Genomic DNA, 20,000 nt, shown 5'->3' with positions numbered 1-20,000 from the left:
ATAAACTATAAAATTACAACAAAACTATAAGATTACAATTTTTATATTACAAAAAAGAGTTATATGACACTGTGTATGTCATTGGCAGCTGGGAATCATCTCCATTATATTTTCTTCTCAGCGCAATATGCACTAAGGGTGCCTAAATGGCTTTACAAAGGTTACCAATCCAACACAACACTTCATATGTAGAACGACCATCAAGGCGTTATTAAAATAAAAACATTTTTTTTTCCAACCAAGATCACACTGTTACCAGCCAGGTACCTATTTGACACATGAGTAAAGTGACAGAATGCGACCAAAGAACCTTTTACATGGACACAACTTTGCAACAAGCAAAGCGGGACTGAAACCAGTAACCTATAGGACAAAAGCTGAGTGTCAAACCACAAGACCATAAAACCGTGCCTATTCCAAAATATCATCTTTTCTATACACACCTTAGTAGACTGTGGGCTTCTCCTTCTCCTCCTTGTGACTCCATCGAGACAGAACAGGAGGCATTTCCTTGATCAGTCTGGCTGTCGTCCACCCGGAGTCTTTTATAAGGACTGATGAGACCCCGCTGGGGGTCGTGGTAACTAGGATTGTAGCCATTATCACCTTGTGGGTCTCCGGATGGGTCACAGTGGTACCCAAATGTATGAGGGTCATCAGGATCCAGCAGGCTGGCTTCTAAGTCGGATTCTTGGTCACTTGTGTCCGATTCCTCACCTTGCTCCAAAGTATCCATACGATCGCGTCGTAAGGACATGGTTGGTATTATAGAATTTGTCTGATTGTTTTCAATCAGAATTTGGAAATATATCTGAAAATACAGAAGAGAGATTATTATTTTTTTTTAAAATATGAGTGAAACGTAGTAAAAGGATTAGGCATCACCACAAAGAGAATACTGTTATTTTCTAGGTATTCATTTTACACTTGATTCGAACCAGGAACCTATTGGTCGGAAGCCAACTGTCTGGGAGCAAAGAGCCTTTTCGAAGGACTAAACTTTGCACCTCCCTCACCAGGGACCTAACCTATCGATCCGAAGATGTGTGTCACACCACAAGACCACACGGTGTATTCTACAAATCCAACCCATCTCCTCCTCCAACTCATCATCATCATAATCATCATTAACACCATAATCATCGTCATCGCGTCACCACCAACATCATCAACATCGTTGCAGCAGTAAAACAACAACAACAACAACAACAAAACCCAGTAAAAACAACAAAATGCACTTTTAAGACAAACAATGCAATATCTCTTGTCTCCACCTTCCCCCTCCTCATCTCAGCGTCCATCCCAACAAACACGAACACACACTTACACCCTCATCAAACTAACATCACACAAACAGCAGCCAGTAACACCCTATACGGGTGATGATGCTCGCTGCGCACCCCCCCCCCCCCCCCCCCCCCCCCCCCCCCCCAATCCTCGGAACTCTTTCCCCTGAATCCTATCTCCTATCTATGGGATAAGGATAACTATGATAAAGGGATCAGCTGGGGTCCATCCCTCATAGATTAACGATATGACAGATATTGCACTGGCCTCTAATTGAAATATCACGCCTATTCCTTGATGGTGTTGTTGTAGCATTAGGATCTCCTATCCCCGAGGCGTAAAGATGAGCCGGAAGATATAGTAAGTAAGGGCTCAGGAGGAATAGAATATAGATGCTGTGCGCTTGGCTAAGAAACTCATAACATTGCCATCCGGAAATAAAACGGACCAACCGGAGATAAAACAGACCAACACACAAAAGTATGTGTAATCTTGAACGTTTATAGTCTGGTTAATACAGTTTAGTGAGAATTACTCATAAACATGGATGGCAAGAAAATAAAACAATAACAAAGACCAGAGTGACGTCATCTTCGTTCTATCTATAGAATGTTGTTGCATTACGGATATTGGTAAATAGGAAAAGATAATAAAATATGATGGACAGACTTTTTAAGAGTACTGTCTTGAGAGAGATTCGAAAAGAAGTAAAGGAGGAGGAGGAAGAGGAAGAGGAGGAGAAAGAGGAAAAGGAGGAAAACGAAGAAAGAAAGCGTTAATGAATAAGGAATGAAAGAAAAGGAGAAAATTAGAGGGGAGTAAATTTGAGCATTAACTTTTAACTTTTCCTCAGAAAATAAAACAACTCGGAAGTGAAAAAGAAGAAAAAGAATGAGGCATAGAAGAGATTTACACAGGATATTAAATCACATCACTGACCCTCATCATCGTCGTCGTCGTCGTCTTCGCCGACCATAACCATTATCATAATTATTATATTGATTACTGTAATTAAAGTGTAAACCTGATAAACCAATGTTACGCATGCACAGGACATTTTTATAAATAAAAATATGATTTAAAAAAATCAAAAAGCAAAAGCCATGTTCGATCGTGAATTCTGCCTAAGGAGAATACTGGTTAAATAAAGGGAAGAATGAGCCTTATTGGATTGACAATGAGAGAGAATTGCTATGAACTGCAGCGCTGGAAGGGAAAATAGTTCAGGAAGAAAAAAAGCTCGGACAAGATATCGTCGAGTTTTCTTTTTTTCTCTTCCCCCCCCCCCCCCCCATTCTCTCTCTCTCTCTCTCTCTCTCTCTCTCTCTCTCTCTCTCTTCTCTCTCTCTCTCTCTTCTCTCTCTCTCTCTCTCTCTCTCTCTCTCTCTCTCTCTCTCTCTCTCTCTCGTGTCTTTGGTTAAAAAGTAAAATAATCTTACTATCCATTTATTCTTATTTATATATTATATATATAATATAATATATATATATATATATATATATATATATATATATATATATATATATATATATATATATATATATATATATATATATATATATATATTATATATATATATATTTTTTTTTTTTTTTTTTTTTTTTTTTTAAAGCAATTTAACGGAAAGTTTCGCCCAAAAACCTGGAAATCCAATTGAATGAATTGAGTTAACGTCAAACAGTTTTTTATTATTGTTTGAAGACCACGACCAGCAGTTGGCTGATACGTTCTCACTCACGTCTCTCACAATCAGACTACAGTTGACGTCACTCGGGTCTTTGGTATTGCTTTTTGCCATCCGTGTTTATGAGTAATTCTCATTAAACGGTATTAACCGAACTAAAAACTTCAAGGTCACACATCGTTTTGTGTGTTGGTCTTTTATATTTCCGGATGACAATGATATGAGCCTCTTGGCCAAGGTCACACTATCTATAGTGTGCGCTTGACTAAATAACTCACAACATTGCCATCCGGAAATAGAACGGACCAACACATAAAACGATGTGAAACCATATAGTCTGGTTAATACACTTTAGTGAAAATTAATCATAAACATGGATGACCAAAAAAAAAAAAAAACAATAACAAAGACCCGAGTGACAGCATCTTCATTGTATCTATAAACGTGAAATGTTGCACACAGACTTGTATGTTTGTATTATTAATCTGGTGGGGAAAACTGGTGAGTATTTTACATGAACGCATATCACCAATAAACTATTTTTTAACCGGAATCTTATTCGTCGAGTCAACAACAAACAACTGGCCCAACCCATCATTCAATCAATCGCCTTCTTGGCGTTTCTTCCATTCAGTGACTCAGTCCCATTCATTCAAACTTACAACAATCCACCAACCCAGTATGGCTAAATGGACAACATAGCATTATATTGGCTGTTTGGGACCACAATGGTGTCACTCCTGAAACGATTGTTTGGCATGAGGACATTAGCACTCAAAGGAGATGCAAACGTGTGTCCATTAGTCCCATCACAGTCACAGCCCCGTAACTGATGAAAAAGTATTACTACACATTGATTTATTTTATCTTTTTCTTTTTATTTGTTTACTAAATGAACCAATATATATATATATATATATATATATATATATATATATATATATATATATATATATATATATATAATATATATATATATATATATATAAGACAAACTAAAATAGTAAGAAATTAAAAACAAAACAAAACAAACAGAAAAACACGTGATTTAAATGTTGTCCAGAAAAATCCTACATATTATATTTCAGGACGACTTTTCTGGTCAAAATTTTATATTATACCCAAGAGTTCTTGCTTGTTTGTTTGTTTGCTTGCTTTTAAAAAAAAGATTTGTTTGCTATTGTTTTTCTTTCAGAATACGACAGAATTTGAAGCATGTCATTGATTGCTATTACACATCTCAGTACCCAAATGAGAATCTTTCGTTTGTTTATATTATGTAGATATGTTTTCAAACGGACGTGGATTACGCTTACGACACGTTTAGGTCATAATATCGTCAGCATTAAGAAACAAAACAACAACAAAAATTAATTTTAAAAGATCAAAGATCAAGATTTTAGCCTGCTTAAATCAACGAAAGCATTGGATTTGTTCACCAAAAGTAATATTACGACAAAAGAATAAATGAATGAATTAATTAATCAATTACTCAACGCATCACTTTTTGAATGTTGACGTCACTCAGGTCTTTGTTATTGTTTTTTGCCATCCATGCTTATGAGTAGATCTCACTCAACTCTATTAACCAGACTATAAAAGTTACACAGAGTTTTGTGTGTTGGTCCGTTATAGATAGAATGAAGTTGACGTCACTCTGGTCTTTGTTATTGTTTTTTGCCATCCACATTTATGAGTAATACACTCTAAACGATATTATCCAGACTATAAAAGTTCATGGTTACACATAGTTTTGTGTGTTGGTCCGTTAAACTTCCGGATGGCAATGTTATGAACTTCTTTTAGCTTAGCCAAGCGCATACTATCTTTTGATAGTGTGAGCTTGGCTAAGAAACTCACAATATTGCCATCCGGAAATATTACGGACCAACACACAAAACTATGAGTAACCACAGGTTTGCGAGACCTACTCATAAACGGAATGGCAAAAAAAAAAACATTTAAAAAAAAATATAAAAAAACAATAACAAAGACCTCAGTGACGGCATTTTCATTCTATCTATAGATAGTATGCCCTTGGCTAAGAAGCTCATAACATTGCCATCCGGAAGTATAACGGACCAGCACACAAAACTGTGTGTATCCACGAACGTTTATAGTCAGGTTAATACAGTTCAGTGAGAATTACTCATAAACGCGGATGGCAAAAAAACAATAACAAAGGCCTGAGTGACGTCATCTGCATACTATCTATATATCCTGATAGTAATGTGAGTTTCTTAGCAAAGCACTCAGCATCTACACGACTGATTGAAGATCTCTCAGTCATTTTGGTGAGAGAATTAAACATAAATCCTTATAAAAGATCCTTTTAAAAAAGATGACCGAACTTCACATGCGCTCCATGAAATACAACAGATCTCATAATATTAAGCTGCTGAGGGCAGATTGTAAAGAAGAGAATATAGCAAAAATTGCTCAAGTGAAAGGATTACGACTTTAAAACTTGATTAGAAACGTATTGTTCAAAACAAAACAAAAAATTGTCTATTTATTCGGGGAATTGAATTTTCCTTTATCACAATAAAACAATAATAATAATAATAATAATAATAATAATAATAATAAGAAGAAGAAGAAGAAGAAGAAGAAGAAGAAGAAGAAGAAGAAGAAGAAGAAGAAGAAGAAGAAGAAGAAGAAGAAGAAGAAGAAGAAGAAGAAGAATCATCACCATCATCATTCATCTCTCTCTCTCTCTCTCTCTTTCTCTCTCTCTCTCTTTCTCTCTCTCTTTCTCTCTCTCTCTCTCTCTCTCTCTCTCACTATATCTACCTATCTATCTATCTATCTATCTATCTATCTATCTATCTATCTATCTATCTATCTATCTATCTATCTATCTCTCTCTCTCTCTCTCACACACACACACACACACAATAACCCCCCCCCCCCTTTCTTTGTTTAGTCAATCAATCCACAATCACAACCTCTCCCCACCCTCTTCAACATCCACGCTTCATATTTAGTCGTCACCTCTGCTACTTTCCACACAATAACAAAAATCTCTAACCCAAAATAATGTCATAAAGAAGTTACATCCCCTTCGTAGCCTCGAATCCAAAATACTCAGACTGGACGAACACCCAAAAATTTTAATGTCAACATCATCAGAACACTATCCCCTGTCCTACAATAAAACCTATACATCTCTGGACATTTCAAAACAAACATCCATTCAAAACTGACCATTGCGTTCTGCTGGACAGAATGAAAATCCGAAATCTCTATCAGGATTAAAAATAAACAACTGGCCGATGACGACTTGGGGCGACCAAAATGGCGTGAAATCTTGTTAAGTCGTCTGCAAACATTGACTGAGAGGCTCCCTTTTCTATTCAACGCGTGCCCTTCGCACCTTGGACAAAAATCCCTGTATATCTAAATCCAGTAGCGTCACGTCATGTAGGCTGAAGAGGTGTTGGCCCGAGTAGCTCTCCTTCATTCTTTCGTTCATTCATTCATTCATTCAATCATTCATTCTTATATTCAATCAATCATTCTTTCCACGCTCATACCACGAAGAATAGAAAGATGAGTAAAAGAAATTAAAATGTCATACCATAGAATAAAACCCCGTTGCGATGATCACATGAAAAGCAACAGCCACGACAAAGATACCAATCACCTCGAAGATATTCTTCTTTAATTTTAACTAACACACTGTTCGTCTTGATGTTATCCCCATCGAGGCACATAGATTTTATTTTTAACAGGTCAGTATTTATGCCGGAATGATCAAGAAGAGGAAATTTGAGTTTTAAATCATTTTGAACAAAATTGGAAAATTAAGATTTGCGAAGGTGAAGACATACAACACTAACTCTCCTCAAAGAAAGTTATTATTTTCATTAAAATTTTATCATTTAAGCTCAGAATTTAATCAATACATCAGATTTACCCCAAAATAATATCGTTTTGATATGATGCGTCACATTAACATAGAAGAACCAACAGTCATTGTAAGATTTGAAACAATAAATATGTAACTTCCACGTCACAACTCAACGATAGCTTGAGTCAAAACTAGAATGGAATATTATTGCAACGTTAAACGAGGATCTGAATCAATACTGTAGGCAGTTCCACATATAGGAAAATAAAAGAAGAGAAGAACAACAAAAAAAGAAGGAAGAGAAAAAGAAAGAAACACTGAATCGTAATTGAAAAACAATCACTTTCACGTAAAACCAGTTTCGTGTACATGGAATGAATTATGCGTTTTTAACTAGATAGATAATTGATAAAATTCATTTTTGATTACCAATCTAAGAATTTGGGCAACCAATCTCAATTCTCAATCCACCAGCCCCAACATACACTAAATCCGCCAATCAAATTTGACAAAATAATAAAATGACTCGATACGACGATAATGTGTATGACGTAATAGGGAATTCCTAACATCAACAACGTTACGTCATTAATCAAACCACAGGGAATCCCTGGGTCCCCGGGCAATCAGAAGGAAATGGGCTACTGACCCTGCGCGATAATGATAAGCACTCGAGCTATAGATAACGACGACGATGACGATGATTAATTGAATTATTCACCCAAACAGTATGAAGAAACTCACGCTTTAACATTGAGCGGGTTGTCCACGCGTGAAGTCGGGGTTTATATTGGTTAGAAAAGAGTCAAAAGACATGGTCACTCGAGCTGCACATCTCTAGTTTGCTATGGTCCCATCACAAAGTTTCTCTTGTTCAGAAAAGTGAGTGGAGATAGATAGATAGATAGATAGATAGATAGATAGATAGATAGATAGATAGATAGATAGATAGATAGATAGATAGATAGATAGATAGAAGGAAAAAAACGAAAGGGGGTGAAAGAGGGAAAGAAAAGGAGAAGGAAATATAGAAAAAAATAATTGCTACGACGAAAAAGTAGTAGCAATGGACTAACGTAGGTACTCACTCATTAAAGTGAGCATACAGCACGGGGTCAGCGGGGCATGCAATCAAATCTGGTGAGATAAGTGTCGGCGCAAGACATCTGATAACACACACACACATACACACACACACACACACACACACAAGTCACCATGGGGTGCCAAGATAGATTACACGATGCTAGATGTGGGCCATTGTAGTTATAGATGGAACCCAAGTAATATACAATCCAAGACTTGAGCTATATATATATATATATATATATATATATATATATATATATATATATATATATATATATATATATATATATATAGTGCAATATCCACTCAATGTGCTCAAAGCGCTTTACAAAGGGTGCCTGACCACAGCAACGCGTACACGTAGAAGGAGCATATCTATCGGAGAGGGCTTTGAGAAGGAGACATGACGTCTGTTAGGCGATATTACATTATTTTCCGGACAAAGACAACGCTGTTAACGGCCAGGCACTCATTTTACACCTTAGCACGGTGTGAGAAAAAAGACCCTTTTTCAATGACTCAACTATGTGCCGGGCGATGCTCGAACCCAGGACCTTCCGATCCGAAAGCGAGTGCCATACCATAAGACCACATAGTATAGACTTGAAAACCCAGAATCACAAATATATAAAATACTAGATTCTCATAGAGCATGGTTTTCGCTATTGAATCTGTCCTTTGGTGTAATACATAAAACATCGTGCTGTGCTCGTTAGAGCGCGGCGCCTATAACCCTCTCCCTACCAACCATAGGAAAATTCTCACATTCTTTACGATTCAACCAGCACTTTTATCCTTCAGATTTCGTTTGTAAATCACAAAATTTAAAGAAAAATGTTTTATTTTAGCTATAAAAAACGTGACACTGTGTTGTAGAGTTCATTTTGCTGATCAATATTATGCTTTGAATGTATTTGTTGCTTATCTGTTGGAGTAAGAAAAAACTATTTGTGTGCTGTGGATGTGAAATTTTGGGGAAATTCTGAAAATGGCTGGTTAGGAGAGGGTTAAAGAAAAGAATGAGGCAATTTATCGAAGTGACACGCATTTCGCACCACAAGTCATATAATATAATCCTGATTAGTAAAGGCAAAAAGACGCTTGCTGGATATCTTCTATCTATAAATCTGTGTCTAGTATACGTTGTTACGACCTGTACCAGCTAAATACAAAGCTGTGCCAAAGGATCCGTTTTGTAAGCTTGGATACAAAAATATACAAATTATATTAACCCTCTTCTTAGCATGCATGGGAAAATCGTCACAAACGTTACGATGCAACCAACATTTATCTCATTCTAATTTCTTTTGTGCATCACAAAATATAAAAGAAAATGTTTTGTTATGGCTATGAAACTGGACAATGTGTTGTTGAGCTCAATTTGCTGAACAGAAATAGTCGTATGTATAGAATGTACTTGTTGCTTTTCTATTTGAGTAAGAAATATATATTTTTGTGTTGGGTGGGTGGGAAATTTCAGGGACAATTCTGAAAATGGCTGGTAAGGAGAGAGTTAAATGATATCGCTAAACCATTGGAAATTCTCGTTTTCATCAGCATCTCTTGGTTAAATAATGAAAAAGAAAATAACCCCAGGAAAAAAAAAAAAAAAAAAAAAAAACGACAGTCTATCACCGACAAAATAGAAGGACAAGATTCTCGAAGGGACGATAAAGTATGACCTAATTATTATCAACATTATCTTTTTTTTTTTTAATTATATGAAACCCAAATTTTCCACAGCTCTGTAGAATAATATTGATGATTAGGATGGGCGTGTATATATGTGTTTTGTTTTTGTTTTTGTTTTGTGTGTGTGTGAGTGTGTGTGTGTGTGTGTGTGTAAGTTCTTGTGTGTGTCACAAAAATTATCTTTGAGCACAGCCTCATGTATATATAGATAGTATGCAGATGACGTCACTCAGGTCTTTGTTATTGTTTTTTGACTCCGCGTTTATGAGTATTGCTCACTGAACTGTATAGATAGTATGCAGATGACGTCACTCAGGCCTTTGTTATTGTTTTTGCCATCCGCGTTTGTGAGTTGTTCTCACTAAACTGTATTAACCAGACTATAAAAGTTCATGGTTACACAGAGTTTGTGTGTAGGTCCGTTATACTTCCGGATGGCAATGTTGTGAACTCCTTGGCCAACCGCATTCTATCTATAAACGTTCATGGATACACACAGTTTTGTGTATTGGTCCGTTATACTTCCGGATGGCAATGTTATGAGCTTCTTAGCCAAGTGCATACTATCTATATATCGATACCACAGCAAGCAAAATGTACAGATTTGAAAAGGTGTGTATGGTCATGACACAGTGCCGAGACAAAGCATAAGGGAAAAAAACCACAAGAAAAAATAAACCTTCCGAAAAAAAATCAGCCTGCCTCGTCTTGAGATCGAACTTCACAGATCTCAGACCTCCTGATTGGGTACGGCAGAGTAGTTCTGTGTGTGTGTGTGTGTCTGTGTGTGTGTGTGTGTGTGTGTGTGTGTGCTTTTTTTTTTTTCTCACTCACTCAGTGCTAGAGATTTTTGCTACTTTTCCAAATGGGGAAAAAATGTCTTAAAAAATAAGCATGTCCATAGATATTTTCTTCAACTACCATTACCATGCAAAACCTAAAAACATTAGCTTTGACACAACGCCTATAATTTGTCTCAGAAAAATGTAATAAATAGGCATGGGGTAAAAATAACCCAGGTGAACTACGGATATAGTCGGTGTTAGGGTTGAGTGAGTTAAGCTGTAATATTCTTTTCTTTTTTTTTAATAACAAGAAATGAAGGGAGTAGGAAAGTGCAGAAGACAATAAATAGATAATAAAAATTTCGCGACGGCGATGGGGACTCGAACCCGCAACCTTACTGGTACGACAACTCCGCCTGGTTCGTTTCTATAACTTGAGAGGAACAAAAATCAGTAACGTGGACAGATGTTTGTGTATCCAGTAGTTGCAAACAGGCCGAAGTTGTAGCCTATGTAATAACAAGATATGAAGTGAGTAGAAAAGTGCCAGAAGACAATAGAGAATAAAAAAAATTTTTCGCGGCGGTGGTGGGGTTTGAACCTGCGACCTTATTGGTACGACAACTCCGCCTGGCAGGTGAGAGCGTGGCTCTACCGTGTGAGCTATCCACGAACACACAAAATATTCGTTTCAAACCCAAAGTCATTTCTAGATCCCTCTCTCACCCACTTCTTGAGATCGCCGATTCGTTCGCCACCATCGCGAAGTAATTTTGACCAGCAGTTAAGCTTAATAGCCAATATTCTCATCACAAACATATAACATAGAAACGATTGAGACATTGAGTATGCTCCGGTGTATGGGGTGAATTTTTAATTCAGAAAAGTGAGTGGAGCAGGCACTTATAAAAATAATAATAATAATAAAATTTTTATTCTCTATTGTCTTCTGGCACTTTTCTACTCACTTCATATCTTGTTGTTACCAACATAAGTGCCTGCTCCACTCACTTTTCTGAATTAAAAATTCACCCCATACACCGGAGCATACTCAATGTCTCAACCGTTTCTATGTTATATGTTTGTGATGAGAATATTGGCTATTAAGCTTAACTGCTGGTCAAAATTACTTCGCGATGGTGGCGAACGAATCGGCGATCTCAAGAAGTGGGTGAGAGAGGGATCTAGAAATGACTTTGGGTTTGAAACGAATATTTTGTGTGTTCGTGGATAGCTCACACGGTAGAGCCACGCTCTCACCTGCCAGGCGGAGTTGTCGTACCAATAAGGTCGCAGGTTCAAACCCCACCACCGCCGCGAAAAATTTTTTTATTCTCTATTGTCTTCACGCACTTTTCTACTCACTTCATATCTTGTTGTTACCAACATAAGTGCCTGCTCCACTCACTTTTCTGAATTAAAAATTCACCCCATACACCGGAGCATACTCAATGTCTCAATCGTTTCTATGTTATATGTTTGTGATGAGAATATTGGCTATTAAGCTTAACTGCTGGTCAAAATTACTTCGCGATGGTGGCGAACGAATCGGCGATCTCAAGAAGTGGGTGAGAGAGGGATCTAGAAATGACTTTGGGTTTGAAACGAATATTTTGTGTGTTCGTGGATAGCTCACACGGTAGAGCCACGCTCTTACCTGCCAGGCGGAGTTGTCGTACCAATAAGGTCGCAGGTTCAAACCCCACCGCCGCCGCGAAAAAAATTTTTATTCTCTATTGTCTTCTGGCACTTTTCTACTCACTTCATATCTTGTTGTTACCAACATAAGTGCCTGCTCCACTCACTTTTCTGAATTAAAAATTTAGCCTATGTAATGTAACCAAGACGGAACCGCTCAAGGAGAGGCGATGAGACCACAGCTATTTATCTCAAATGTCTTGTTGTCATTAGTGTCAAGTCGACCGAAGTAGCCTTCTTGACTTGCTGCTGGGGGGCGGGGAGGAGAACTGGGAGAAATTGAAGAAATTGGCCCCTACAGAGTCAGATACAAGCTGTCGTGTGCGGACGATGATGATGATGATGGTGGTGGTGGTGGTGGTGGTCAGTTATATGAAACCATGTGATTTCAGTTGTTGTGTAGGGCCAACATAGGCCATCATTACGTCATATCTAATTAGAGTTGATGGATGATAATGCAGGAATGATAGGAGTTGATAAGAGTGGTTTTTGTGTGACGAGAGAAGAGTGGGCAAGGAAGAGGTAGGGGTGTGTTATGGATCATGATTTCTTATGTTTGTGTTGGTGAGAGGTGACTTTAATAAAAAATAATAATTTTAAGTAGACATGCCAACGTGGAATGTTAAAAATTTGTAGTTTTCAGAGAAGACAGGCAGAGGAGTGGATGCGGGAGAAGTCACTACCAAAAAACAGTACAAATTAATATTATTTGTAGCAGTAAGAACGTATGGGTGTATCAGAAAACGCAGACTCATTGTAAAAATAAATGATAATAGTGAATACCAGGGGAATAGGTTCCGATATAATATTTGTAAATGGTTGAGTGCTATGGGTTATGGATTATGTTTGTGGTGTTGAGAGGTGATTTTGTAACCTGCTGTCAGCACGTTTAGTGATAACTGCGCTTTACCTCAAGTAATTTTTTTGTTTTGCTTTGTTTTATTTTGTTTGTTTGTTTGAGTTGTTTCTTTCTTGTTTGATATGTTGTTTTTTTTTTTTTTTTTTTTTTGGGGGGGGGGGGGTTTAAAAAAAAAAAACTTGTGGTTAAAACAGACCATCCGTCCATCCATCCTTCCTTCCTTCCATCCATCCATTCATACATCCATCCATCCATTCATCAATCCATCCACCCACCCATCCATCGATCCATCCATATTAATCTTTACTTTTTCACGACCATGTCGAAATTTGCTCTTCGCCTCTTTTTATCGATATATTGAAGTCGGACATGCAAAGTTATTCCTGATTCATATCGATCATAATTTCATTGACGAGAATGGAAAGCGAATATCAAGTCTCTGTGTCAACCGTTTTAATGGGGGCGATCTTAATTCATGTTAACGTCCAACCTAGTCATCGGTCACATGATTTGTTGCTGTACAACGATTGGACATTTATCAATAGATGTAGTAAATACGCTGCTGTGTTTAAGAAAGTTGTAAACATGCCCAGGAGTCACGCTGAGCAAAATGACCAATTGTGATGATGGATATTTCTCAAATTGTGAACACTTTTCACTATGTGGGTCATTTTGAGCACATATTCAAATGTGACCAATGACCTCGAGCACATGGAAAGGTAATATAGATCGCTCCCATTGTTGCCGGACACGACAAAATGGTGACAAGGCGATAACGAACGATGGCCATTACCAGTATCATTATCATTATAATCGTCATTACAACCATCATCATCCCCCATTCTTATTTGGTCATTAATTAATTTGATAAGCAACGGTCCTCATAAGAAGGTTGGTGTTTGTTATTATTCAATGACTACAAACACTGTAATGGTTTTAACCAGTAAACCGCCATACCCTGAAAAGACACGTATTTAAAAATTCGAATTTCGACCAGATTATTCGTCCTTCAAATATCGATCGATTCAAATGACCCTCCTCAACTTGGCAATAAAGCTCAAACCTGGGACTTCTCGGCTTTGAGGTTTATGGTATGTATAACATTCGCTCGTCGGTCCTCGCTGTGAGCGACGCCAAGTCGTACATAGTCGGTAAGAACGTTGTCTCTGTTGGACAAAAAAAAAAAAAATAGTAACAGACGTCATGTTATGTTCTGTCTCATTATAGATGTTAAGCGGTGCTTTTGGCTTGGGAACCCTTGTCAATCGTTTTGAGCATATTAAGGGGATTTCCCTCTGTATAAAGCTTGAGACTGGTCCTATTGGTGTTGGGGTGGGGGAGGGGGGGGGGGTTTAAATCAAAATGGGCTGATTTTGTCGGATGTCTTGTTTCTGTGAATGTGTTGTTTTGACAGTATACCGATTGTCCTGGGGAAGTCATTGAAACCAAAAATGTTGTGATGGTGTGAAAGGTCAATGAGAATGAATGGATACCAGACCACAGGTTGTGTGAGGGAGATAGTTCAGAAACCTGGAACTGGAACAAACAAAAAGAAGCGTCAATAGCATGGAAATGCTATCTCCAACGTTACTGATACTGTGACGACGATGAATATGGCCAGTCAGTGTCCCCCATAATACAGTAGTCTGTGGTGTCCCATACGCACGCCTTATGAAAGTCATTTTTATTTTTATTTTGGTATCTCAAGATAATGACGTTAAATCAACCATAAGAAAGGTCAAGGGTCGTTGGAGCGTCTTCAAGGGACAGGTGGGCAATTGGATACTACTCGCGATGACGTCACGACAGAAGAGCAACAGTTGTGCGCCTGTGTGTGTGTGTGTGTATGTGTGTATGTGTGTGTGAGTGTGTTGTTGTTGAATCCTCCAATATTAATAATAATAATAATAATAATAATAATAATAATAATAATAATAATAATAATAATAATAATAATAATAATAATAATAATAATAATAATAACAATAATAATAATAATAATAATAATAATAATAATAATAATAATAATAATAATAATAATAATAATAATAATAATAGTAGTAGTGATCTCTCTCTCTCTCTCTCTCAATCTCTATCTCTCTCTCTCTCTCTCTCTCTCTCTCTCTCTCTCTCTCTCTCTCTTATATATCAAAAAAGAAAAGGTGCCCTACAGCTACAAGAAAGTCCCATAATATCACCGTGGAGCATTAGCGACTTAACTAAGTCGTCACATGCAATAATGTTAAGATCATACTCGCATCTGACACCAAATTAATATTGGCCCGTTTCATCAAAAACAGCAACATAGATACATCTGGAGTACCAATGTACCTCGAGTCGCTTTCAATTTGCTGTTGTTGTTGTTGTTTGTTTTGGGGTTTGGTTTGTTTTTTGTTTTTTGTTTTTGTTTGTTTGTTTGTTTTGGGGTTTGGTTTGTTTTTTGTTTTTTGTTTTTGTTTGTTTGTTTGTTTTGTTTTTGTTATTTTTCTTTCTTTTATGACGAAAATGGTTATTCTTGCTATAAAGACTAAACAAATAAGGCTTAAACATAAATTCGGTAGTTTTAAATAGATTAACAGTGATCCCCGTCTCCAATACGATTCTGCCGTACTCTGGAAAAAGCCATAATATTTTAAAATTTAGCCAGAAAACTCGTCCTACTTCAAATATCGATCAATATAAACGACCCTCATCTTGGCAACAATAACAACAACAACAACAACAACAACAACAACAACAACAACAACAAAAACAACTCTCAAACCTGGGACTTTGCCGCGAAGTCCCAGGTTTGAGAGGTTTTTTTAAGCCAAGATGAAGGTCATTTAAATCGATCGATATAATTTGAAGGACGAGTTTACTGGCCAAATTTTAAAATAATATGGGTTTGTTTGTTTTTTTCCAGAGTACGGCAAGATTGTCCACCAGCCACATATTATTATTATCCACCGTCAATGCCACTCAGTAATAATGGGATTAAATCAGGCGTTATACGTCGAGGGTCATTACGGCCGTCTCACCTCGACAGATTCTGATGGACAAATAAATGACCGTCATCACAGCCGCATGACAACAACAACAGCAGCCCATGACGGCTGGCCACGACACTACAGACTACTGACTCTGACCCCACATGTAATGAATGACTAGTCAATAAAATAAGCGCCGAGAGAAAAGAAGAATGAGTCAACGTAACTTATTGGGAATTCATAAACATAAAAATTAGTCACCATTCATTGGTCTGGATAGTAAATATCAAATACCCCCCCCCTTTCCACCGATGATGAAAGTCATTTCTATTGCCGAACTGTATATCAAACATAGAAATAACAATGTGAAATTTAATGTAATTTAATTAATTACAAAAACAGATCAAGTCAACGTTTCGGATTTCCCTTTTATCAACAAAACAGGATGAATGAAACACTACAGCAGATGAATGAGATAATGTGCTAGTGGCGTTGTTAAGATGAATAAACAAAACATTGATGGGCAGGAAATAGTGTGGTCCTTACAATCATTCATCTGTAGTGTTTCATTCATCCTGTTTTGTTGATAGAAGGAAACCCGAAACGTTCACTTGATCTGTCTTTTGTCATTCAATTTCAAATTGTTATTTATTTCTTCCAGCTTCGAGCAGCAACATTTACATTACCCTGTATATCAACCAGCAAGGTAGGAATGCCAACCCAAAACCATTACAGTGTATTAAAAGCCTAAGAGTTCTTTCAAATATAATATTATGACAAGCAAAGCTGTCCCTATAACTATAATGAACGATGCCCGTGCAATGAACGTGATGATAAGTCTATCAACTCAACATTTTTATTTCAGGTGTTGAACAAGCTTTGAACTCAATTTCTATTGTCTTAATAGCAAATATACATTTTTCAACTTTGTAAGAGAGATCCAATGAGCTTTTATTAGGGCACGGAGAGATATATTATGTATTTAACATCTCATACATTTCGCTCACTGATCGTAGAATTCTTTCCCAATGTTAAGAACGGAAAATCGTCCATTATAGATTTTAAGAAATTAATTGTATTCAAAATGAGGAGAGGAACCACTACCTTGTATTGATCCAATTCAAGTACTCCAAACTCATTGTCATACTCGCTAACCGGAAGATTGACACATAACCTAGGACTTCATATAGATGTCGCTCATGGGTGAAAGTTACTCAATGATATTAATCCTGCAAAGGCAGGTGCTCAGAAATAAAAATCCTGCAACTACCAATAAGAGGAAAAAACAGAAGTGCGGTTAATTATATAAACTACTAAATATAAATGGCGACAGTTGCCGGTTTTTTTTCATTTTCGAATTCCGGCCAGACAAAAAAAAAAAAACGGCGAGACCTCTTTTTCAAAAATAAAAATCCGACCATGCCGGATTTATCCGGCGAACTTTCACCCATGATGTCGCTGCACATAACCCATGTGCTAAAAATGATGGCGTCTGTTTTCGATGGTATTTGAAGAAACAAATTTGATTTTTATATAAAATCATCACGATGTTTAAATCAATCTCATAATACACCCAAATTATTTTCAGGTCAATTGGACACACCGTGCATCATTTGGGGACGATTGGTCCAGAGGTTTCGGAGCTTTAGTGTTGCTAAAACTCCAATTTGCCAAAAGTATAATAAGAATTAAGAAAGTTGCATACGACGCCAACCTAAGACGACCAGCAGCAGGTGCTGACTGTGATAACCTGTATATTGGTATGTCAGTAAAAGATATCATATAAAATAATGACCAAATGAAAGAGTAACATAACTCGTTGGAATTCCCAAACATAAAAATCAGTTCACTGCTTCGGACTAGCTTATGAAGGGGTTATTATTATTTTCTCTATAAGGACGAGCCAATTGGTCAGAATCAGCGTGGGTGCGCAACCGGATGCGCGGGTTGACGGAGGTAGGAAACAATAACAAACCCACATGGTTGCCATTACCTCCACCATCATTCTCGCTCACGGTTTGTGGAAAGCACTTCATTACAGGCACGTAATAGTGAATCTAGTTTTTGTTTTGAACATTTCTATTATTATTCTGTGTTACTGTCTACACACTACACGGCATTGTTAGTGACTGGTCATGCCTGTTTTGTTTGTATGTTTCTTTTAATATGGGTCAATTTACAGTCACTAACAATGCCGTGTAGTGTGTAGACAGTAACACAGTACGGTGAACATGACTGACACTGGGATCGGAATGTCGGAACCCATGAGTCGTTCGCAACTCTGCCTCACGTATTCATTTAATTTTTATTAAGCTTGCGTAAAACATACAAACAAAAAAGACATGACCAGTCACTAACAATGCAGTGTAGTGTGTAGACAGTAACACGGTACGGTGAACATGAATGACACTGGGATCGGAATGTCGGAACACAGTAGTCGTTCGCAACTCAGCCTCGCGTACTCATTTAATCAGTCAATTTAAATTTCATTTAGCTTGCCTATTCTTCAAGTTTATGATATATTCACTTTTTCTATTTAAAAAGGGTAATCCAAACAGACCATAAAAACGATTTTATAATAAGCCGACTTCAACTTCCATCACTTACGACACGAACTTATTTTGGGTGTTTTTTTTTAACAAAACTGTTTGACTCAAACTAAAGCTTCGGCATTGGATAAGGAGCGAGGTCCCTGTTGCCATCTTGCTTAGTTTATACAGAGACTGGGTTGCCAGCTTGGCTGTTCTTGATAAATAGTAGTAAATAGCACAACCTTGTGCAATGAGAGATAGAGAGAGAGAGAGAGATTTTGAACAAAAAACGAATATCTCTCTCTCTCTTACCCTCTCTCTCTCTCTCTCTCTCTCTCTCCTCTCTCTCTCTCTCTCTCTCTCTCTCTCTCCTCTCTCCCTCCCTCTCTCTCTCTCTTCCTATTTCATCTGTCACACTGTTTGACAATCTTCTTCACCTGGCTCACTTGTACTTGTAATATCGGGTGTAAGGTAAAATTTTGAACAATTATTATTATTTATAAAATGCAGAAACTTTGCAAATAAACCGATAGACTAGATATTAATTCGATTCGAAAAGTGGAACACAAAAGGAGAATTTGCGAATACCCGGTCCAGACATAAGCGTCATGGTCTTATTTATAAAGTGCAGAATCTTTGCAAATAAACGGATAAAATAGAGATTCATTCGATTCGAAAAGTGGAACACAAAAGCAGAATTTACGAATGCCCGGTCCAGACATAAGCGTTATGGTCTTATTTATAAAGTGCAGAAACTTTGCAAATAAACGGATAAGATAGAGATTCATTCGATTCGAAAAGTGGAACACAAAAGCAGAATTTGCGAATGCCCGGTCCAGACATAAGCGTTATGGTCTTATTTATAAAGTGCAGAAACTTTGCAAATAAACGGATAAGATAGAGATTCATTCGATTCGAAAAGTGGAACACAAAAGCAGAATTTGCGAATGCCCGGTCCAGACATAAGCGCTATGGTCTTATTTATAAAGTGCAGAAACTTTGCAAATAAACGGATAAGATAGAGATTCATTCGATTCGAAAAGTGGAACACAAAAGCAGAATCTGCGAATGCCCGGTCCAGACATAAGCGTTATGGTCTTATTTATAAAGTGCAGAAACTTTGCAAATAAACGGATAGACTAGATGTTATTTCGATTCGAAAAGTGGAACACAAAAGCAGAATTTGCGAATGCCCGGTCCAGACATAAGCGTTATGGTCTTATTAATAAAATGCAGAAACTTTGCAAATAAACGGATAGACTAGATATTAATTCGATTCGAAAAGTGGAACACAAAAGCAGAATTTGCGAATGCCTGGTCCAGACATAAGCGCTATGGTCTTATTTATAAAGTGCAGAAACTTTGCAAACTAAACGGAAAAAATAGAGATTAATTCTAATCGAACAGTGGAACACAAAGGCAGAATTTGCGAACAACCGGTCCAGACATAAGCGTTATGGTCTTATTTCTGAAGTGCAGAAAATTTGCAAATATACGGATAAGATAGAGATTAATTCGATTCGAAAAGTGGAACACAAAAGCAGAATTTGTG

General features: G+C 37.2%; 1 protein-coding gene across 1 annotated transcript in view; it reads right to left on the bottom strand.

Annotated features, from left to right (window-relative positions):
* The window catches only part of LOC144979640 (uncharacterized), a 187,410-nt gene that overhangs the window by 142,609 nt on the left and 24,801 nt on the right, over window positions 1-20,000 (bottom strand). The window contains exon 2 of the mRNA XM_078926458.1: window positions 444-811. Coding sequence (XP_078782584.1) covers window positions 444-757 — 314 coding nt within the window. The 5' untranslated portion in view covers window positions 758-811. The remainder of the gene's footprint in view (window positions 1-443; window positions 812-20,000) is intronic.

Source organism: Berghia stephanieae, chromosome 9 (assembly GCF_034508935.2).
Source record: "Berghia stephanieae isolate SIO BIC M18660-M18661 chromosome 9, UCSD_Bste_1.3, whole genome shotgun sequence".
In the NCBI taxonomy this organism is placed as follows: Eukaryota; Metazoa; Mollusca; class Gastropoda; order Nudibranchia; family Aeolidiidae; genus Berghia; species Berghia stephanieae.
The sequence above is the reverse complement of the archived record's forward strand: the minus strand, read 5'-3'. Positions and strand labels throughout refer to the sequence as shown.